Source organism: Stenella coeruleoalba (assembly GCF_951394435.1).
Source record: "Stenella coeruleoalba genome assembly, chromosome: 3".
In the NCBI taxonomy this organism is placed as follows: Eukaryota; Metazoa; Chordata; class Mammalia; order Artiodactyla; family Delphinidae; genus Stenella; species Stenella coeruleoalba.
Genome location: NC_137148.1, coordinates 114686525 through 114709981, shown reverse-complemented (window position 1 = coordinate 114709981; position 23457 = coordinate 114686525). Strand labels below are relative to the sequence as shown.

The following is a 23457-nucleotide window of genomic DNA, read 5'->3' as shown; positions in this document are numbered from 1 at the left end:
CCTTTGTCAGTAACTTCATTTGCAAATATTTTCTCCCATTCTGAGGGTTGTCTTTTGGTCTTGTTTATGGTTTCCTTGCTGTGCAAAAGCTTTGAAGTTTCATTAGGTCCCATTTGTTTGTTTTTGGTTTTATTTCCATTTCTCTAGGAGGTGGGTCAAAAAGGATCATGCTGTGATTTATGTCATAGAGTGTTCTGCCTATGTTTTCCTCTAAGAGTTTGATAGTTTCTGGCCTTACGTTTAGGTCTTTAATCCATTTTGAGCTTATTTTTGTGTATGGTGTTAAGGAGTGATCTAATCTCATATTTTTACATGTACCTGTCCAGTTTTCCCAGCACCACTTTTTGAAGAGGCTGTCCTTTCTCCACTGTACATTCCTGCCTCCTTTATCAAATATAAGGTGACCATATGTGCGTGGGTTTATCTCTGGGCTTTCTATCCTGTTCCATTGATCTGTATTTCTGTTTTTGTGCCAGTACCATACTGTCTTGATTACTGTAGCTTTGTAGTATAGTCTGAAGTCAGGTAGCCTGATTCCTCCAGCTCCGTTTTTCGTTCTCAAGATTGCTTTGGCTATTCAGGGTCTTTTGTGTTTCCATACAAATTGTGAAATTTTTTGTTCTACTTCTGTGAAAAATGCCAGTGGTAGTTTGATAGGGATTGCATTGAATCTGTAGATTGCTTTGGGTAGTAGAGTCATTTTCACAACGTTGATTCTTCCAATCCAAGAGCATGGTATATCTCTCTATCTATTTGTATCATCTTTAATTTCTTTCATCAGTGTCTTATAATTTTCTGCATACAGGTCTTTTGTCTCCTTAGGTAGGTTTATTCCTAGATATTTTATTCTTTTTGTTAAAGTAGTAAATGGGATTGTTTTCTTGATTTTACTTTCAGATTTTTCATCATTAGTGTGTAAGAATGCCAGAGATTTCTGTGCATTAATTTTGTATCCTGCTACTTTACCAAATTCATTGATTAGCTCTAGTAGTTTTCTGGTAGCATCTTTAGGATTCTCTCTGCATAGTATCATGTCATCTACAAACAGTGACAGCTTTACTTCTTCTTTTCCGATTTGGATTCCTTTTATTTCCTTTTCTTCTCTGATTGCTGTGGCTAAAACTTCCAAAACTATGTTGAATAAGAGTGGTGAAAATGGGCAACCTTGTCTTGTTCCTGATCTTAGTGGAAATGCTTTCAGTTTTTCACCATTGAGGACAATGTTGGCTGTGGGTTTGTCATATATGGCCTTTATTATGTTGAGGAAAGTTCCCTCTATGCCTACTTTCTGGAGGGTTTTTATCATAAATGGGTGTTGAATTTTGTCAAAAGCTTTCTCTGCATCTATTGAGATGACCATATGGTTTTTCTCCTTTGATTTGTTAATATGGTGTATCACATTGATTGATTTGTGTATATTGAAGAATCCTTGCATTACTGGAATAAACCCCACTTGATCATGGTGTATGATCCTTTTAATGTGCTGTTGGATTCTGTTGACTAGTATTTTGTTGAGGAGTTTTGCATCTATGTTCATCAGTGATATTGGCTTGTAGTTTTCCTTCTTTGTGACATCCTTGTCTGGTTTTCATATCAGGGTGATGGTGGCCTCGTAGAATGAGTTTGGGAATGTTTCTCCCTCTGCTATACTTTGGAAGAGTTTGAGAAGGGTAGGTGTTAGCTCTTCTCTATGTGTTTGATAGAATTCGCCTGTGAAGCCATCTGATCCTGGGCTTTTGTTTGTTGGAAAATTTTTTAATCACAGTTTCAATTTCAGTGCTTGTGATTGGTCTGTTCATATTTTCTACTTCTTCCTGATTCAGTCTTGGCAGGTTGTGCATTTCTAAGAATTTGTCCATTTCTTCCAGATTGTCCATTTTATTGGCATAGAGCTGCTTGTAGTAATCTCTCATGATCTTTTGTATTTCTGCAGTGTCAGTTGTTACTTCTCCTTTTTCATTTCTAATTCTATTGATTTGAGTCTTCTCCCTTTTTTTCTTGATGAGTGTGGCTAATGGTTTATCTATTATGTTTATCTTCTCAAAGAACCAGCTTTTAGTTTTATTGATCTTTGCTATCGTTTCCTTTATTTCTTTTTCATATATTTCTGATCTGATTTTTATGATTTCTTTCCTTCTGCTAACTTTGGGGTTTTTTTGTTCTTCTTTCTCTAATTGCTTTAGGTGCAAGTTTAGGTTGTTTATTCGAGATGTTTCCTGTTTCTTAAGGTGGGCTTGTATTGCTATAAACTTCCCTCTTAGAACTGCTTTTGCTGCATCCCATAGGTTTTGGGTCATCGTGTCTCCATTGTCATTTGTTTCTAGATATTTTTTTATTTCCCCTTTGATTTCTTCAGTGATCACTTCGTTATTAAGTAGTGTATTGTTTAGCCTCCATGTGTTTGTATTTTTTACAGATCTTCTCCTGTAATTGATATCTAGTCTCATAGCGTTGTGGTCGGAAAAGATACTTGATACAATTTCAGTTTTGTTAAATTTGCCAAGGCTTGATTTGTGACCCAAGATATGATCTATCCTGGAGAATATTCCATGAGAACTTGAAAAAAATGTGTATTCTGTTATTTTTGGATGGAATGTCCTATAAATATCAATTAAGTCCGTCTTGTTTAATGTATCATTTAAAGCTTTTGTTTCCTTATTTATTTTCATTTTGGATGATCTGTCCATTGGTGAAAATGGGATGTTAAAGTCCCCTACTATGAATGTGTTACTGTCGATTTCCCCTTTTATGGCTGTTAGTATTTGCCTTATGTACTGAGGTGCTCCTATGTTGGGTGCATAAATATTTACAATTGTTATATCTTCTTCTTGGATCGATCCCTTGATCATTACGTAGTGTCCTTCTTTGTCTCTTCTAATAGTCTTTATTTTAAAGTCTATTTTGTCTGATATGAGAATTGCTACTCCAGCTTTCTTTTGGTTTCCATTTGCATGGAATATCTCTTTCCATCCCCTCACTTTCAGTCTGTATGTGTCTCTAGGTCTGAAGTGGGTCTCTTCTAGACAGCATATATATATGGGTCTTGTTTTTGTATCCATTCAGCCATTCTGTGTCTTTTGGTGGGAGCATTTAATCCATTTACATTTAAGGTAATTATCGATATGTATGTTCCTATTCCCATTTTCTTCATTGTTTTGGGTCTGTTATTGTAGGTCTTTTCCTTCTCTTGTGTTTCTTGCCTAGAGAAGATCCTTTAGCATTTGTTGTGAAGCTGGTTTGGTGGTGCTGAACTCTCTCAGCTTTTGCCTGTCTGTAAAGATTTTAATTTCTCCATCAAATATGAATGAGATCCTTGCTGGGTAGAGTAATCTTGGTTGTAGGTTTTTCTCTTTCATCACTTTAAATATGTCCTGCCAGTCCCTTCTGGCTTGCAGAGTTTCTGTTGAAAGATCAGCTGTTAACCTTATGGGGATTCCCTTGTGTGTTATTTGTTGTTTTTCCCTTGCTGCTTTTAATATGTTTTCTTTGTATTTAATTTTTGACAGTTTGATTAATATGTGTCTTGGCGTGTTTCTCCTTGGATTTATCCTGTATGGGACTCTCTGTGCTTCCTGGACTTGATTAACTATTTTCTTTCCAATATTAGGGACGTTTTCAACTATAATCTCTTCAAATATTTTCTCAGTCCCTTTCTTTTTCTCTTCTTCTTCTGGAACCCCTATAATTCGAATGTTGGTGCGTTTAATGTTGTCCCAGAGGTCTCTGAGACTGTCCTCAGTTCTTTTCATTCTTTTTTCTTTATTCTTCTCTGCAGTAGTTATTTCCACTATTTTATCTTCCAGGTCACTTATCCGTTCTTCTGCCTCAGTTATTCTGCTATTGATCCCTTCTAGAGTATTTTTAATTTCCTTTATTGTGTTGTTCATCGTTGCTTGTTTCCTCTTTAGTTCTTCTAGGTCCTTGTTAAATGTTTCTTGCATTTTCTCTTCTTTTCCAAGATTTTGGATCATGTTTACTATCATTATTCTGAGTTCTTTTTCAGGTAGATTGCCTATTTCCTCTTCATTTGTTAGGTCTGGTGGGTTTTTATCTTGCTCCTTCATCTGCTGTGTGTTTTTCTGTCTTCTCATTTTGCTTATCTTACTGTGTTTGGGGTTTCCTTTTTGCAGGCTGCAGGTTCGTAGTTCCCGTTGTTTTTGGTGTCTGTCCCTAGTGGCTAAAGTTGGTTCAGTGGGTTGTGTAGGCTTCCTGGTGGAGGGGACTAGTGCCTATGTTCTGGTGGATCAGGCTTGATCTTGTCTTTCTGGTGGGCAGGTCCACGTCTGGTGGTGTGTTTTGGGGTGTCTGGGGACTTATTATGATTTTAGGCAGCCTCTCTGCTAATGGGTGGGGTTGTGTTCCTGTCTTGCTAGTTGTTTGAAATAGGGTGTCCAGCACTGTAGCTTGCTGGTCGTTGAGTGAAGCTGGGGGCTGGTGTTGAGATGGATATCTCTGGGAGATTTTTGCCGTTGATATTACGTGGAGCTGGGAGGTCTCTTGTGGACCAGTGTCCTGAAGTTGGCTCTCCCACATCAGAGGCACAGCACTGACTCCTGGCTGCAGCACCAAGAGCCTTTCATCCACATGGCTCAGAATAAAAGGGAGAAAAAGTAGAAAGAAAGAAAGAGAGAGAGAAAGAGAAAGAGAGGAAGAGAGGAAGGGAGGGAGGGAGGGGGGAGGGAGGGAGGAAAGAAGGAAGAGGATAAAAGAAAAGAAAATAAAGTAAGGTAAAATAAAATAAAGTTATTAAAATAAAAAAATAATTATTAAAAAAAATTTTTTTAAAAAAGTAAAAACAGACAAAAAAACGGATGGATAGAACCCTAGGACAAATGGTGAAAGCAAAGCTATACAGACAAAATCTCACACAGAAGCATACACATACACACTCACAAAAAGAGGAAAAGGGGAAAAAATAATAAATCTTGCTCTCAAAGTCCACCTCCTCAATTTGGGATGATTCGTTGTCTATTCAGGTATTGCACAGATGCAGGGTACATCAGGTTGATTGTGGAGATTTAATCTGCTGCTCCTGAGGCTGCTGGGAGAGATTTCCCTTTCTCTTCTTTGTTCGCACAGCTCCTGGGGTTCAGCTTTGGATTTGGCCCCACCTCTGCGTGTAGGTCGACTGAGGGTGTCTGTTCTTCGCTCAGACAGGACGGGGTTAAAGGAGCTGCTGATTCGGGGGCTCTGGCTCACTCAGGCCGGGGGGAGGGAGGGGTACGGAGTGCGGGGGTGCGGATCCTGCGGCGGCAGAGGCCAGCGTGACATTGCACCAGTCTGAGGCGCACCGTGCGTTCTCCCGGGGAAGTTGTCCCTGGATCCCGGGACCCTGGCAGTGGCGGGCTGCACAGTCTCCCCAGAAGGGAGGTGTGGATAGTGACTTATGCTTGCACACAGGATTCTTGGTGGTGGCAGCAGCAGCCTTAGCGTCTCATGACCATCTCTGGGGTCCGCGCTGTTAGCTGCGGCTCGCACCCATCTCTGGAGCTCCTTTAAGCAGCGCTCTTAATCCACTCTCCTCGCGCACCAGGAAACGAAAAGGGAAGAAAAAGTCTCTTGCCTCTTCGGCAGGTCCAGACTTTTTCCCCCGGACTCCCTCCCGGCTAGCCGTGGTGCACTAACCTCCTGCAGGCTGTGTTCACGCCGCCAACCCCAGTCCTCTCCCTGCGCTCCGACTGAAGCCCGAGCCTCAGCTCCCAGCCCTGCCCGTCCCGGCGGGTGAGCAGACAAGCCTCTCGGGTTGGTGAGTGCTGATCGGCACCGATCCTCTGTGCGGGAATCTCTCCGCTTTGCCCTCTGCACCCCTGTTGCTGCGCTCTCCTCCGCGGCTCCAAAGCTTCCCCCCTCCACCACCCACAGTCTCCGCCCACGAAAGGGCTTCTAGTGTGTGGAAACCTTTCCTCCTTCATGGCTCCCTCCCACTGGTGCAGGTCCTGTCCCTATTCTTTTGTCTCTGTTTTTTCTTTTGCCCTACCCAGGTACATGGGGAGCTTCTTGCCTTTTGGGAGGTCTGAGGTCTTCTGCCAGCGTTTAGTAGGTGTTCTGTAGGAGTTGTTCCACGTGTAGATGTATTTCTGATGTATCTGCAGGGAGGAAGGTGATCTCCGCGTCTTACCCTTCCGCCATCTTCCCCTAGATCCTGTTCTTTTTTTTTTGCGGTACGCGGGCCTCTCACTGCTGTGGCCTCTCCCGTTGCGGAGCACAGGCTCCAGACACGCAGGCTCAGCGGCCATGGCTCACGGGCCCAGCTGCTCCGCGGCATGTGGGATCTTCTCAGACCGGGGCACGAACCCGTGTCCCCTGCATCGGCAGGCGGACTCTCAAGCACTGCGCCACCAAGGAAGCCCTAGATCCTGTTCTTTTTAAAAGCCCTGTATGTCCCAGATTTTTTCCTGAAGAACATGAGATCTTTTCATAATTATGGAAAACCCATGAACATCATTTAAAAAGTAAATTTTCACTGTCACAATTTTTAGTAGTAACGTTGTTTTTAAAATAATTTCAATAAATGTACAAAACAACCTTTTTCTAAGACATGTTTCAAAGTTTAGTTTTGTTAACACTTTTTATTCTTATTTTTAAAAAGTATTTATTTATTTGGCTATGCCAGGTCTTAATTGTGGCACACGGGATTTCATTGTGGCATGCGGGATCTTTAGTTGCAGCTTGTGAGCTCTTAGTTGTGGCATGTGGGATCTAGTTCCCTGACCAGGGATCGAACTCGGGCTCCTTGCGTTGGGAGCATGGAGTCTTAGCCATTGGACCACCAGGGAAGTCCCTTGTTAACACTTTTTAAGATAATATACTTAATGAATGAGGAAATTTTCTTCAGCATGTTTTCATTCTAAATCATAAGCTAACATACCTGTAATAAGGAATTTATAGAGATTTGTATTCTGGCTTTGCCTGTTAATAGCAGTGTGACTTTGACCAAGTTACCTAACTTCTCTGAGTTGTTCTTTGCTTTTCTTTATATAAGTGGGAGGTAATAACTCTGTTAGAGGATTGTTATAAATATCCAAAGAAGTAAAAGTATAAAGTTATTTTATAAGCTGGAGAACATTTTACAGAAGTTAAGCTGCTGTTGTTACTTTTACTGGACTTGTATTTTACTTGTGTATTAATATTCTTACTTCCACTGGTGTATTCGATTAATCTCTTTTCATCTATTCTTGGTTATTGCTTCTGTTGTTGTCTCTTTGCTCTTTCCTGGTTTATTGGTTTCTGCCTGTCTACTGGATCATTCCCATCAGTGTAGAATATTTTGGCTGTTACTTTTCCCATGTTTAGGAAAAAACCCTCTCTTGACCCTTCTTCCCACTCTAGCCACACCACCATTTTTCTGCTTTCCTTTATAATAAAATTACTTGAATGAATTGTCTGTGTCTGTTTAATTTCTCTTCTCACATTCTGGCTTGAATCCCCTCCAGGCAACCTTTACCCTTAACGTTCCTCTGAAACTGTTCTTGCAAATCACTAATTATGTCTTTTGCACATTTTACTTGACCTAAGAGCACAATTTGATTCAATTAATTATGCCTACTACCTGGATACATTTTCTTCACTTGGCTTTTAGGATATCGCACTCCTCTGGGTTTTTTTTTCTCCTTGACTGGCTGCTCTATCCCTTTGCTGATTGCTTTTCATGTTCTCAAATTTAGTATGGCCCAGGGCCCAGTTCTCAGGTCTCTATTTCATTCACTCGCTTGGTAATCTCATTTAGTCTAATGGTTTTAAATACCATACAGACAATGGAATACTGTTCAGCACTAAAAGGAAATGAGCTATCAAGCCACAAAGAAAATATGGGGGAACCTTAAATGCACATTACTAAGTAAAAGAAGCCAATCTGAAAAGACTGGCTATGTGATTACAACTATGCTAAAGGCTCCCAGGTTTCTATCTCTAGTCCAGATCTCTCTCTTGAACTTTATAGATTCCTATACCCAGCTGTTGTACCCAACATTGAATATCTTATAAACATCTTAATATCTCATAAACATCATATAAACATTTTATATCCATCTTAACATGCACCAAACTGTACTTGTAATCTTGTTGACACATGTGTTCTTCCTTTTGTCTTTAAAATCTCAGTAAACGGCAGTTTTTCCTTCCACATGCATAGGCCAAAAGCCTTGGGTCGTCCTTGATTTCTTTTACTGCACATCTAGTCCGTTACAAAGACCTATTGATTGTACCTTCGAAGTTTGTATAGAATCTGACCATTTTTAATGTTTCCGTTGCCACCACACAGGTCCAATCATTTCACTTAGATTAATACAGCCTCCTAACTGGTCTTATCTTTTCCGCCCTATGGTTTGTTCTGAGCAGCAGCTAGAGTGATCCTTTTAAAATGAAAATTACATAATGTCAGTTCTCATCTCAGAACCTTCCAGTGCCATCTAGGTATAAAAATATAGCAATAGGCAGTAGGGAAACATGGACTGAGACAGTTCAGTCTTAAGGTGCTGTCTGGATTGCTGTTTGCCTAGATATCCCTATGGCTTGTTTCCTCATCTGATCCCGCAGATTTTTCCTCAATTTTACCTTCTCAGGCCAAACCTCATTACTCTGTATGTATGTATTAACAGGCCCTCTCACTGACCTGCCTCTATCCAGTCTCTGAACTTTTTGTCCTTCACTGTCTGCCCCTCTTACCCCTTAATAGTTCTGTCACCATTGCACATATCTGTTGTTAGTTTGTTTCCCATCATTAGACTGTAAACTTCATGAGGGCTGAGATCTTCATCTGTTTTGTTTATTATTACATCCCCATTTATCTAGAACGCATAGTATGTATTCATTAAGTATTTGTGGAATATATGACCAAACAAATAAATGTCACCTGGCAGATAGTAGGCAACTCAGTAGATTTGCTGAATGAAGTTGGTGTATTAGTTACTTTAAGAAAGCAGGAATTCTTTTTCTTTTTTAAGAGACTATTTTTAGAGGTGTTTTAGGTTTACAAACAAAATTGAGAAGGAGGTACAGAGATTTCCCATATGTTCCCTGCCCCCACATATGCATAGCCTCCCCCATTATCAACATCACTCACCAGAATGGTACATTTCTTACCAAGAGTGAACTTACACTGACATACCATAATCACTCAAAGTCTAGTTTACCTTAGGGTTCATTCTTGGTGTTGTCCATTTCATGGGTTTGGAAAAATATATAATATACCGGTTTTTTTAACTGTGCTCTGCCTGTTCATACCCCATCCCACCAGCAACCACTGATGTTTCTATTGTCTTTATAGTTTTGCCTTTTCCAGAATGTCATATAGTTGGAATCACATAGTATGTAGCTCCAGATTGTCTTCTTTTACTTAGTTATGTGCATTTAAGGTTCCTCTGTGTGTTTTTTGTGGCTTGATAGATCATTTCTTTTTAGTGCTGAACTGTATTCCATTGTCTGTATGTACCACAGTTTATTTCTCCATTTACCTACTGAAGGACGTCTTGGTTGCTTCCAAGTTTTGGCAATTATGAATAATGCTGGTATAAACATCTGTGTGCAGGTTTTTGTGTAGACTTAAGTTTTTAACTACTTTGGGTAAATACCAAGGAGCGCAATTGATGGATCATACAGTATGAATTTTGTAAGAAACTGCCAACTGTCTTCTGAAATGGCTGTACCAATTTGCATTCATACCAGCATTGTATTAGCGTACCTAATGCTCTCTGACCTCACCAGCATTTGGTGTTGTCAGTGTTCCAGATTTTGGCCATTCTGATAGGTAGGTAGTTGTATCTCATTGTTTTAATTTGCATTTCCCTGATGACATATGATGTGGGGGCATCTTTTCATATGCTTCTTTGCCATCTCCTGTATAAAGAAGTGTATCTTCTTTGGTGAGAAGTCTTTTTTTTTAATTGGGTTTTGTATTCTTGTTATTGAGTTTTAGTTCTTTCTTTCTTTTGGCTGTGCCTTGCCGCTTGCGGAATCTTAGTTCCCCAACCAGGGATCGAACCCCGGCCCCTGCAGTGAAAGTGCCAAGTCCTAACCTCTGGACCGCCAGGGAGTTCCCTGGTTGAGAAGTATTTTAAGGTCTTTGGCCCAGTTTTCAATTGGGTTGTTTCTTTTTTTTTTTGAATTCTTGAATTTTATTTTATTTATTTTTTTATACAGCAGGTTCTTACTAGTCATCCATTTTATACATATTAGTGTATATATGTCAATCCCAATCTCTCAATTCATCCCACCCCCCCACCTCCCCCCACCACCCACCGCTTTCCCCCCTTGGTGTCCATATGTTTATTCTCTACATCTGTGTCTCAAGGGTTGTTTCTTATTATTGAGTTTTAAGAGTTCTTTGCTTTTTTGTATAATAGTCCTTTATCAGGTGTGTCTTTTGCAAGTATTTTCTTCCAGTCTGTGGCTTGTCTTCTAATTCTCTTGATATCAGATTTTGCAGAGCAGAAGATTTTAATTTTAATGAAGTTCAGCTTATCAGTTACTTGTTTTATGGATTGTGTTTTTGGAGGTGTATCTAAAAAGGCATCACCATTCCCAAGGTCATCTAGGTTTTCTCCTGTGTTATATTCTAGGAGTTTTATAGTTTGTGTTTTACATTTAGGTCTATGATCCATTTTGAATTAATTTTTGTGAACGGTGTAAGATCTCTGCCTAGATCCATTTTTCTCCATGTGGGTGTCCATTTGTTCCAATTCCGTTCGTTGAAGAGACTATCATTGCTCCATTATATTGCCTTTGCTTTTTGGTCAAAGATCAGTTGGCTATACTTATGGGGGTCTATTTCTGGGACCTCTATTCTGTTGCATTGATCTCTTTGTCTATTCTTTCATCAGTACCACACTGTCTTGACTACTATTCCTTTATAATAAGTCTTGAAGTCAGGTAGTATCAGTCCTCCAACTTTGTACTTCTCCTTCAGTATTGTGTTGGCTGTTCTAGGTCTTTTACCTCCCCCAATAAAGATTAGAAGCAGTTTGTTAATATCCATAAACAACTTGCTGGGATTTTGATTGGGATTGCATTGAATCTGTACATCAAATTGGGAGGAACTGACATCTCGACAATATTGAGTGTTCAATCCATGAAAATGGGATATCTCTGTATTTATTTAGTTCTTCTTTGACTTGGTGCCTCAGAGTTCTGTAGTTTTTCTCATATAGATGTTTTTTAAAAAATTAATTAATTAAAATTTTTTTGGCTGCTTTGGGTCTTTGTTGCTGTGTGCGGGCTTTCTCTAGTTGCAGCGAGCAAGCGCTACTCTTTGTTGTGGTGCGTGGGCTGCTCGTTGCGGTGGCGTCTCTTGTTGCAGAGCACAGGCTCTAGGTGCATGGGCTTCAGTGGTTGCAGAGCGCAAGCTCAGTAGTTGTGGCACGTCGGCCCTAGGGTGCTCGGGCTTCAGTAGTTGTGGCGTGTGGGCTCAGTAGTTGCAGTGCTCAGGCTCTAGGGTGCGTGGGCTTCAGTAGTTGTGGTGCATGGGCTCAGTAGTTGTGGCTCACGGGCTCTGGAGCGCAGGCTGAGTAGCTGCGGCGCATGGGCTTAGTTGCTCTGTGGCATGTGAGATCTTCCTGGACCAGGGCTCAAACCTGTGTCCCCTGCATTGGCAGGTGGATTCTTAACCACTGTACCACTAGGGAAGTCCCCCTCATATAAATGTTATACCCAAATATTTCACTTTTTTGGGTGCTAATGTAAATGGTATTGTGTTTTAATTTCAGAATGCAGTTGGTGTATAGAAAAGCAATTGACTTTTGTTTATTAACCTTGTATCCTGTGACCTAATAATCACTTATTAGTTCCAGGAGATTGTTTTTGTTAATGCTTTCAGATTTTCTACATTACGTAGACAATCATGTCATATGTGAACAAAGATAGTTTTATGTCTGCCTTCCCAATCTGCTAACCTTTTTTCCCTTCTCTTGCCTTACTGTATTAGCAAGGACTTCTAATACAGTGTTGAAAGGGAGTGGTGAGAGGGGACATCCTTGCCTTGTACCTGAACTCAGAAAGTTTATAGAGTTTCTCACCAATAAGTATGATGTTAGGTGTAGGTTTTTTGTAGACAGGCATTATCAAGTTGAAAAAGTCCCCTCTGTTCCTAGTTTACTAAGAGTTTTTATCATGAGTGAGTGTTAGATTTTGTCACATGCTTTTTCTGCATTTCTTGATAAGATCATGTGATTTTTCTTTTTCAGCCTATTGATGATAGCTTACATTATATGATTTTCAAATTCTGAACCAGCCTTACATACCTGGGATAGATCCTACTTGGTTGTTGTGTATAGTTCTTTTTAGTAGTTTTTTAGGTGCTTGATTAGCTAATATTCCTTTCTTTCTTTTTTTTTTTTTGCGGTACGTGGGCCTCTCATTGTTGTGACCTCTCCTGTTGCGGAGCACAGGCTCCGGACGCGCAGGCTCAGCGGCCATGGCTCACGGGCCCAGCCGCTCCACGGCATGTGGGATCTTCCCGAACTGGGGCACGAACCCGTGTCTCCTGCATCGGCAGGCGGACTCTCAACCACTGTGCCACCAGGGAAGCCCTGATTAGCTAATATTTAGTTGAGGATTTTTGCATCTATATATTTTTTCTTTTTATTGGAGTATAGTTGCTTTACAATGTTGTGTTAGTTTCTGCTGTACAATGAAGTGAATCAGCTATATGTATACATATATTCCTTCACTTTGGACCTCCCTCCCACCTCTCCACCCCCATCCCCCCATTTAAGTCATCACAGAGCACTGAGCTATACAGCAGGTTCCCACTAGTTATCTATTTTATACATGGTAGTGTATATATGTCAATCCTAATCTCCCAATTCCCTCCCTGTGTCCACATCACAAGTCTGTTCTCTACGTCTGCATCTCTATTCCTGCCCTGCAATAGGTTCATCTGTACCATTTCTCTAGATTCCACATATATGTGTTAATATACGATATTTGTTTTTCTCTTCCTAACTTAATTCACTCTGTATGACAGACTCTAGGTCCATCCACATCTCTACAAATGACCCAATTTCGTTCCTTTTTATGGCTGAGTAATATTCCATTGTATATATGTACCACATCTTCTTTATGCATTCATCTGTTGTCGGACATTTAGGTTGCCTCCATGTCCTGGCTATTGTAAATAGTGCTGCAGTGAACATTTGGGTACATGTGTGTTTTTGAATTATGGTTTTCTCAGGATATATGCCCAGTAGTGGGATTGCTGGGTCATATGGTAGTTCTATTTTTAGTTTTTTAAGGAACCTCCATGCTGTTCTCCATAGTGGCTGTATTTACATTCCCACCAACAGTACAAGAGGGTTCCCTCTTCTCCACACCATCTCCAGCATTTATTTATATATTTATTTATTTTTTTGCAGTACGTGGGCCTCTCACTGTTGTGGCCTCTCCCCTTGCGGAGCACAGGCTCCGGATTCGCAGGCTTAGCGGCCATGGCTCACAGGCCTAGCCGCTCCGCGGCATGTGGGATCTTCTCAGACCGGGGCACGAACCCGTGTCCCCTGCATCGGCAGGCGGACTCTCAACCACTGCGCCACCAGGGAAGCCCTTGCTGGAAGATCTTCATTCACAGTTTCAATTTCATTGCTTGTGATTGGTGTGTTCATATTTTCTCTTTCTTCCTGGTTCAGTCGTGGAAGGTTATACCTATCTAAGAATTTGTCCATTTCTTCCAAGTTGTCTCTTTTATTGGCATGGAGTTGCTTGTAGTAGTCTCTTAGGATACTTTGTATTTCTGTGGTGTCTGTTGTAACTTCTCCTTTTTCATTTCTAACTTTATTGATTTGAGTCCTCCCCCTCTTTTTTTTTGCGGTACGCGGGCCTCTCACTGTTGTGGCCTCTCCCGTTGCGGAGCACAGGCTCCGGACATGCAGGCTCAGCGGCCATGGCTCACGGGTCTAGCCGCTCTGCGACATGTGGGATCTTCCCGGACCGGGGCACGAAGCCATGTCCCCTGCATCGGCAGGCAGACTCAACCACTGCGCCACCAGGGAAGCCCCTCCCTCTTTTTCTTGATGAGTCTGGCTAATGGTTTACAAATTTTATTTATCTTCTCAAAGAACCAGCTTTTAGTTTTATTGATGTTTGCTATTGTTTTCTTTGTTTCTGTTTCATTTATTTCTGCCCTGATATTTATGATTTCTTTCCTTCTGCTAACTTTGGGTTTTGTTTGTTCTTCTTTCTCTATTTCCTTTAGGTATAAGGTTAGATTGTTTATTTGAGATTTTTCTTGTTTCTTGAGGTAGGCTTGTATAGCTATAAACTTCCCTCTTAGAACTGCTTTTGCTGCATCCCATAGGTTTTGGATTGTCGTGTTTTCATTGTCATTTGTCTCTAGGTATTTTTTGATTTCCTCTTTGATTTCTTCAGTAATCTCTTGGTTGTTTAGTAACGTATTGTTTAGCCTTCATGTGTTTGTGTTTTTTTACGTTTTTTCCCTGTAATTCATTTCTGATCTCATAGCATTGTAGTCAGAAAAGATGCTTGATATGATTTCAATTTTCTTAAATTTACTGAGGCTTGATTTGTGACCCAAGATGTGATCTATCCTGGAGAATGTTCCGTGCGCACTTGAGAAGAAAGTGTAGTCTGCCGTTTTTGGATGGAATGTCCTATAAATATCAATTAAATCTATCTGGTCTATTGTGTCATTTAAAGCTTCTGTTTCCTTATTTATTTTCATTTTGGATGATCTGTCCATTGGTGTAAGTGAGGTGTTAAAGTCCCCCACTATTATTGTGTTACTGTTGATTTCCTGTTATATAGCTGTTAGCAGTTGCCTTATGTATTGAGGTGTTCCTATGTTGGGTGCATATATATTTATAATTGTTATATCTTCTTCTTGGATTAATCCCTTGATCATTATGTAGTGTCCTTCCTTGTCTCTTGTAACATTCTTTATTTTAAAGTCTATTTTATCTGATATGTGTATTGCTACTCCAGCTTTCTTTTGATTTCCATTTTCATGGAATATCTTTTTCCATCCCCTCACTTTCAGTCTGTATGTGTCCCTAGGTCTGAAGTGGGTCTCTTGTAGACAGCATATATACAGGTCTTGTTTTTGTATCCATTCAGCAAGCCTGTTTTCGTTGGAGCATTTAATCCATTCACATTTAAGGTAATTATCGATATGTATGTTCCTATTATCATTTTCTTAATTGTTTTGGTTTTGTTTTTGTAGGTCCTTTTCTTCTCTTGTGTTTCCCACTTAGAGAAGTTCGTTTAGCATTTGTTGTAGAGCTGGTTTGGTGGTGCTGAATTCTCTTAGCTTGTGCTTGTCTGTAAAGCTTTTGATTTCTCCATCGAATCTGAATGAGATCCTTGCCCGGTAGAGTAATCTTGGTTGTAGGTTCTTCCCTTTCATCACTTTAAGTATATCATGCAACTTCCTTCTCGTTTGTAGAGTTCCTGCTGAGAAATCAGCTGTTAACCTTATGGGTGTTCCCTTGTATGTTATTTGTCGTTTTTCCCTTGCTGCTTTCAATAATTTTTCTTTGTCTTTAATTTTTGCCAATTTGATTACTATGTTTCTTGGCATGTTTCTCCTTGGGTTTATCCTGTATGGAACTCTCTGCGCTTCCTGGACTTGGGTGGCTATTTCCTTTCCTGTGTTAGGGAAGTTTTCAACTATAATCTCTTCAAATATTTTCTGGATCCTTTCTCTCTCTCTTCTCTTTCTGGGACCCCTATAATGTGAATGTTGTTGCATTTAATGTTGTCCCAGAGGTCTCTTAGGCTGTCTTCATTTCTTTTCATTCTTTTTTCTTTATTCTGTTCCGCAGCAGTGAATTCCACCATTCTGTCTTCCAGGTCACTTATCTGTTCTTCTGCCTCAGTTATTCTGCTATTGATTCCTTCTAGTGTATTTTTCATTGCAGTTATTGTATTGTGCATCTCTGTTTGTTTGTTCTTTAATTTTTCTAAGTCTTTGTTAAGCATTTCTTGCATCTTCTCGATCTTTGCCTCCATTCTTTTTCCAGGGTCCTGGATCATCTTCACTATCATTATTCTGAATTCTTTTTCTCGAAGGTTGCCTATCTCCACTTCATTTAGTTGTTTTTCTGGGGTTTTATCTTGTTCCTTCATCTGGTACATAGTCCTCTGCCTTTTCATCTTGTCTATCTTTCTGTGAATGTGGTTTTTGTTCCACAGGCTGCAAGATTGTAGTGCTTCTTACTTCTGCTCAAAAGCAGCTATTTTTAAAAATAGTTAATTTGAGGCATGGCATTGTTATACATATCTACAAATCTGGTTAATGTCTGTCTGACTTAACAGAAGTCAGCTGGATTCTCATACCTGCTTCTGCATTCTCTCTGTTCTATAGGTTCTTTTGTTTCTAGTGCATGAGGCCAGTTTAGCTTCACAGAGATATCTAGTTGGAAAAGAGAGAAGTATTTTAATAGCTCCTTACAGACTGTCTTTCATATTAAACAAAACTGCACAAGTGGTAGTTTCTTAAGAAGAATCTAAGAAGATCAAAGCTTTTGTTGATTTCAGAGGTGATCATCAAAGACACTAAAAAGTTTACATAGTTTGAAGTAATGCACAAGACATTTGTATTAGACTTGGGAGGTATTTATTTTAAGGGAGGAATAAGCATGGGATGATGTCACTAAGCCCATTGGAAAATGCAGGAGCCTTCTCATGTGTTTCTGAGGTTCAGAGGTGTTATTTCAATTATATGTAATAAAGGGATCTGGTGAACTACATGACTCCTCTGTTACCTGCTAGGAAGTTAACCAACCTGTATGTTCATGGCTGAGGAGAAAGAGAAGTAGCAGACCATCATTTTCAGAGGAGAGAAGTCTAAGGAAGGAAAAAGAATGTGATAGTAGTAGTAGTACCTATTGCCCACTGGGGTAGCAAGAAATGCAGGGTCCTCATTTTATACACACACACGCAAACACACATAAGACTCAGGTTTTGAGGAAGATAAATTACTCTCTGTAAAAAGAGATGCTAACATCTATAGACTATTATAAGTAGTAGTTAAAGAGGGGCATTTGACTAACTTATAATCTAATATCCTAATTTAGATCGGAAACTTCGTCTCATATGTAAGTGATGGGAACTCCATTAATACGGTGGTGTGTTCTTTTTGTCAGACTGTAGGTATACTGTTAGAGCCATGCAGTGATCATGGTGATGGTGAAGATGGCTGTCTTGAGAGGTAAGCATTTTCTCTTGTTGTTGCTAATTAATTATTCATTTTGAGAATTGGAGTTCTTTACAGATTCTGGGGTGAATGTTTTAGATGAAGCTATCCATTATAACATACATTTTAGATGATCTAAAAAACCAAATGTTTTGTTTTGATGGTAAGTATAAAGCATATTAAATGTCCATAAATATTGAAAGTAGATGCAGGTTCAGACAGACATTAGTTATAACTTGGAAAACGTTCAGAAGGAAGAACACAGCCTTCTTGGAGACACTTAAAACTTTCAGCTGATTTGTAGAACAATTTGGGAGTTTATTGATATTTTGAATACATTTCAGTGAGTTAATTCATAGTCTTGGAACTATGGATAGCTAACTGAAAGTTTGTAACATAGTTGCATCAACAAATATGTAGGGATGTTTTTGTTCCCCTTCTAACTACTCCTCCATGTGTCCCAGTACAGTCCTATGCAGTTGGTGCTTGTTTATGTCCTTGGCCAGCAGTAATGGAAGGGGGATCCCTGAGGCAATGAGTATTTCAGCCATATGTAGTCCCCATAGTTACTCGATACATAAAGTCCCTTTAAACAGAAGCTTTCTAGAATGTTTTAAAGTAGGTTGTGGGTGTCGTTACTCTTCTTATGATTCTTTAAGACATTGCTAAGAAGTGTGTTATAATTTTCTTCAGAATGATGATTCGATATTCTAAAAACACATTAGTAATGAAGTTGGAGACTAGATTGTAAATACTGAGAAGTCCCATACAGCATTACTAATTTGGTGATAGCCTGTTGGCAGGGGTAAACCTGCATTAATGCCATTGTCTCTCTTAATTGTGGGTAGGAAACCTGTTCTCTGAGGGCACGTAAATTCTTTGGAGCCATGTCTCTGGAGCGTCCCCATACTCTGAAGGTCCACAGATTTCCTGCTTACAGCAGTTCCTTGTGCTTCCTTTCAGGAGGCAGGAATGATCTTCTTCCAGCCCAGGGAATATTGGAGCTATGGGCTGAAGATAAAAGATTAACAGCATTAACAGGCATCCCCAGAATGATGACATCTGGATTTGGTAGAACAATAAGGATCCATTTAGTGAGGACTCAATCTTTTCAAGAAAGCTCTTTCCCCTTCAACTTATGTATAGGTTAGCAAACTTGTTTTTAGACCCAAAGATTTCCTTGGTTAAGTGGATTACATTTTGCATGTTTAACACTCAATGTTTCTCAAATTTAGGTGATTAGGTCTTTTAGTCTGTTAGGGTAGAATTTAGCTCATCCCCCCATTTGCTCCCACTCTAAGCAAAAGAGGGCTTTTGCTTCCCAGGGAATTTAGTTTGTTTCTCATGCTCAGCAAGAATCCATATTTAGATCAAGACCTGTCTTCTTGCAGTTCTTTTATGCACACTCTTTTATGGCAGGGTAGGAGCAGCACCAGTGAGTATCTTTGTAAATTGCCACAGTGTCTTTGGGGAGGAGAACTTTCCCGCAGTCGGCATATTGATAACCTACTGTGATACTAGATACTGTGTTGACTGGTCAAATAGGTAGAGATCATTTGTGACAGCTTGCTTTAACACTTGTTCTAGATGGGGGTTAGTTTTTATGGGGGAATAAGAAGTGAATTGAGATTTTATAAATTTCCTTTTTACATGTTACCATTATGTTTTTAGGAAGGAGAGGTTTAGAAGTAGTAACCTTGTTTTGATTGTAATAGAATACCATCAGATTTAAAATATAGGTACATAGGGCTTCCCTGGTGGCGCAGTGGTTGAGAGTCCGCCTGCCGATGCAGGGGACACGGGTTCGTGCCCCGGTCCGGGAAGATCCCACATGCCACGGAGCGGCTGGGCCCGTGAGCCATGGCCGCTGAGCCTGCGTGCCCGGAGCCTGTGTTCTGCAATGGGAGAGGCCACAACAGTGAGAGGCCCGCGTACCGCAAAAAAAAAAAAAAAAAAATATATATATATATATATATATATATATATATATACACACACACATAGCTATACCTTTAAGAAGTCTTTAAAAAGGAAAAAAGTGTCCCAGAGTGGGAGAGAATAAAGTTATTTGGTTAAAACTAATATTTATTTTTATAAAATCTTTTCCATTATATATTCAGTTCTTTTGGCTTTTATTTATTGTGGATTATATTTTTCCTTTTAAAGTGTTTTTCTTTTCGGGTAGTGGCTGTGTAAAGGGGTGGTAAATGTTACTTAATTTTTCTACACCTGAACTGATTCTGTGGATCTTTTCAGTAGTGTGTGATTTTCAGATAATAAGGCTCCAAAGAATGGGCATATGTCCAGTTGTTGTTTTATGCTCTCACCCTGTAAATCCTAACTGTATGAGGAAGAGAGGAATCTAGGTAAGAAATATGCAATGATAGGAACCAATTTATTCTTAAAAGACTAATAACTTCACTTGATTTTTAGGAAAGAATGTTTGTCATTTGACAGTGATAAATTGTCACACTTCATTCTGGTAAGAATTATTTTTCTCTTATGGTTCTTAAAAGTTCGACTAGGTTTAATCTACCAGTTATTGTATCTGACCTTTAACTCTTGGGTTTAATAGGTTGAAATGTAAATACTCTTACCAAATGTTTTACAGTTAAGCAGCAACTTGATTTGCCACTTTAGTTTTTTTGTTTGTTTTTGTGTTATTTGCCACTTTTGGTTACAAGAAACTTAGTTATGAAAACAGTTTTCTCAATTTGGGATCCAAACTTTGTGTTCCAGTAAGATGTATTATAAAACTGCACATTTGTATTTGAAAATAGTTTGAATGGTGGGAGTGGGACAGTTAACTGTAGGCACAGTAAACTAATGAAGACTACACAAGGATATATGCTGGTTGTCTTTAAGCTGGGTGTGAAAAGCTTCTTTGTTGTGAAATGTATTCTTTATTTTAAAATACAGGATTCTAGTAGCAAGATATGTGATTTGAATGCCAACACTGAATCAGAAGTGCCAGGAGGTCAAAGTGTTGGTGTTCAAGGGGAGGCAGCATGTGTCCAAATTCCACATTTAGATCTGAAGAATGTTTCTGACGGTGATAAATGGGAAGGTAATTTTACCCACACACATTATTTTCCTGATAATGTTATTTGTAACTGAAATTACCCAAGGCAGTAATGAGATTACTGCCCTTTTCTTAGCAACATTATTCATTTTTATTTGATTCATGTAAGAGTGAGTGACTATTTTTACTCAAATGCACTAATGAAATTATGGGGCAACTATCTCATTTGAACTAGAAGTTCTTATTTTATCCATTAGCTCTGAAGATGGATGTTTACTGATGAAAAAAATAAAATCAAGGATAGGATTTTGTTAATTGTTAAACCAGGTGCTGTCTCCCAGTTTTTGAAAGTCTGGTATGTTAGGGCTTGGGGATCTCACCACTTTAAACAGAGGGCTTATATATAGCTACCTTTTCTTTATAATCATCAGGAATACATTTAAAAAGAAATTGTCTTCAAGGTTATTTGTAAGCACATATTGTACTGTATCCCTGTATCTCTGTATTAGGTTATGAAGGTATGGGAGCAGGGTCCTAACAAATTTTACAAAGGAGAGAAATTTTAATTTTAATTTAAAAAGGCAAGCCACATGGGTATATGTATTTGTCAAAACTCAGCAGATATATACTTAAGACTTGCGTTTCATTGTATGTAAGGTTTTTTTTAATCAAAAGAAGCAAAAAGTATAAATAAATACTGAACTTCAGTGAATGATTTGCATGCAGAAGTGTTTATGGGGAAGTATACAGGTATCTACAGTTTACTTTGAAATCCATGAAGAAAATAAGATGGTTAATGGAATGGGAATGTTATAAAGCAAGTATAGTAAAATGTTAATGGTAGAATCTAGGTGATTGGTATATAGAAGTCCACTTTAAAATTCTCTCAACTTTGCTGTGTGTTTGTAAACTTTCAAATAAAATGTTGCGGTTGGGAGTGGAAGTAAGAAGCAAATTTGGATCCAGGAGGCCTCTGGATCATACACCTTCCTATGTAAAGAGACAAGGAGACCACTCAGAAATCTTAAAGTTGTATATTTGTTCACTTGGATGAAGATCCCTTGGTAATCTCACCTTTGGCAAGTTAGCCAGTGACATACAGTAGCAATAACAAGACGAATTGCAATGCCAATACCACGGACTCCTTTTGCCACCTCAAGTCTATGTACCTGATCACAGTAGGAGCATTTTTATTTATTTATTTTTAAGGTATAGCCAATTTTCTAAAAGCCCCAAACAAATCATTGTGCCAATCTTTATTGCTGTCTTTCCTCCTCCCCCTCCTACCCCTTTTTTGGTCTAGGTGTTTGGCATGCCTAATGGCATATTATGTGTCTTAACTTAGACTAAATCAGGAAGTTGTCTTCCATTTACTTTGTTCTGGGTTATTCAGGATGTTTGGAATTTATGAAGATGCTCCCCAGAGTTAGGGATACGTTAGCATTCTGGTGGCAGTGAAGATCAGATGTCCATTTTAGTTATTTATCCTGGCATGGTCACTGAAAAGGAGTGGTGGTCAATAGAGCATCCCTTGAGCTGTAGTAGGAAAAGAGTCTGTGAAAGATAAAGCTGGGATTCTGACAGAGGATTTAATCCTTCTTTTTGGAGGATGCAGATAAATAGCCCTTTACAATCTTTGTCCTAAGGGTTCTGATCTTAAGTTTTAAGCATAGAAGACCATTTGTTTTCCATTGTCTGAGGAGATAGGACATTCTCTGTCCAGCTTCAGCTTTCTGGAGGCTTCCCCAAAGAGACCATCCCCTGATGGTAGGCTCTCTTTTGTTGCTTTGTCAGAATCCATCCTTTACAACTTGTGGTGGTAGGGAAAGTAGGTCACTATGTACTCCTGATCCCTGATTTTCAGTGTCTGAACTGCCCTGTTAGCTACCTGGCTGTGACAAGTCCTCGTAGACCTCCTTCTGGCTCCTCCAGGAGTAAGGGTCAGTGACTTTCAGAGAGCCAAGAGCAGTAGACATCTGAGTAAACTTCTCAGTCATGAACTCTGCATGTGCTTGGGAGAGTAGCTATTAGCAGACCATGTTCTTTCCAACTGTGCCCCATAATACAGAGACTGATTTTCTACAACTGGGAGTCAAGATATTCTAAATAATAGTCTTCCTTAAGAGACCAAATTACTTTAGACCCTACATACCTTGGAATCAGAGACATACCCCATTTGAAATGACTCTTAATAGAGAAGTAGGGTGACTTCAAATGGAGGACCACCTCACTCTTCCTAAGTATGTGGGTTTTGTTTTTTTGTATTGTTCAAATGGTAGTCCGCAGAATGCAGTTAGCAAGCAGGTAGCACATGTCTGCCACCAGTATGCATTTGTAGCAGCCATCCAAAGATCTTGGTTTTTAATGGAAGTAGACAACATCTTTACTTCAGATTCTTTCCTGCTGACTCTTGAATGAAATACAGTAGGATCTTTTCAAAGAGCAAACTAAAGGAAATATTTTTCTGTCAAATCATTTATACTGAAAAGTTTCAACAGTACCTGATTAAGTTTCCATTTCTTCAGTTTTATGTTTGAGTTTTAATAGAACAGCACTACTTTGATTTTTTTTTTTTGCCTTGCTTGCTGAAACAGAAATGTATGTTTGTGTTTGTTTTTAAAGTTTGGTTAGTAGTAATTTCTTTGAATAAAGTTTTTGAGCAGAATGCCTAACTGGTTTTAGGGAAATGTTTTTGGTATCTTTGGCTTTGTGTTAGTTATGTGTATGGTTTGTTCTGACTGTGCTGTGTGTTCACTTTAGTATTTTTTGCCATTTTTTCCATTTTATTAGCGTCATGCCCTATCACTTTTCCCCTCATTGATTTCAAAACAATGCATCTGCAGAGAGATGGGGAGGGTAAGTATGGTTCGCCATAGTTTAGCTTTTTGCCTTTTTATGGTTCACTTTGTTTGCCTTTTTATTAGCCCTTCTCCTGCTGTCCCCATATATTAGGAAAACTATTCTGGGTTAAAGATGATACCCAGAAAATATTGTTTTTGTTAGTTCCTTCTTTTCTTAAAACAGGAGATTTCTCATAAAATGTTTATTACCAGTTACTTATTTTCTGGGAAGCAGGTACAAGGGTTGTTTTGAAAATCACTTTATTGCTGGGTTTATTATGGGATTGCACGCTTAGTACTCAATTTTTAGTTATCAGATTGATCTGGGCTTTAAAAACTAAATTAATTATGTTATTACCCTGAAAAAAAGTAATGCTTTAAATTGCTAATGCATAAAGTTAAACTAAATTAGTAGCAATGCGTAGGTATTGTGTGAAGAAAAAGAAAACATCATT

The 23457-nt window shown here is 39.2% G+C and overlaps 1 protein-coding gene across 15 annotated transcripts in view; it reads left to right on the top strand.

Annotated features, from left to right (window-relative positions):
* FAM13B (family with sequence similarity 13 member B) overlaps positions 1 to 23457 on the top strand; it is a 111909-nt gene that overhangs the window by 74277 nt on the left and 14175 nt on the right. For 11 of the 15 annotated variants that reach the window (XM_079916070.1, XM_079916069.1, XM_079916068.1 and 8 more), the window contains 4 exons: positions 17091 to 17155; positions 19574 to 19622; positions 20060 to 20207; positions 22953 to 23018. In XM_079916070.1, the coding sequence (XP_079772196.1) occupies positions 17091 to 17155; positions 19574 to 19622; positions 20060 to 20207; positions 22953 to 23018 (328 nt within the window). The remainder of the gene's footprint in view (positions 1 to 17090; positions 17156 to 19573; positions 19623 to 20059; positions 20208 to 22952; positions 23019 to 23457) is intronic. The other 4 variants (XM_079916066.1, XM_079916063.1, XM_079916064.1 and 1 more) reach the window with 1 other exon arrangement.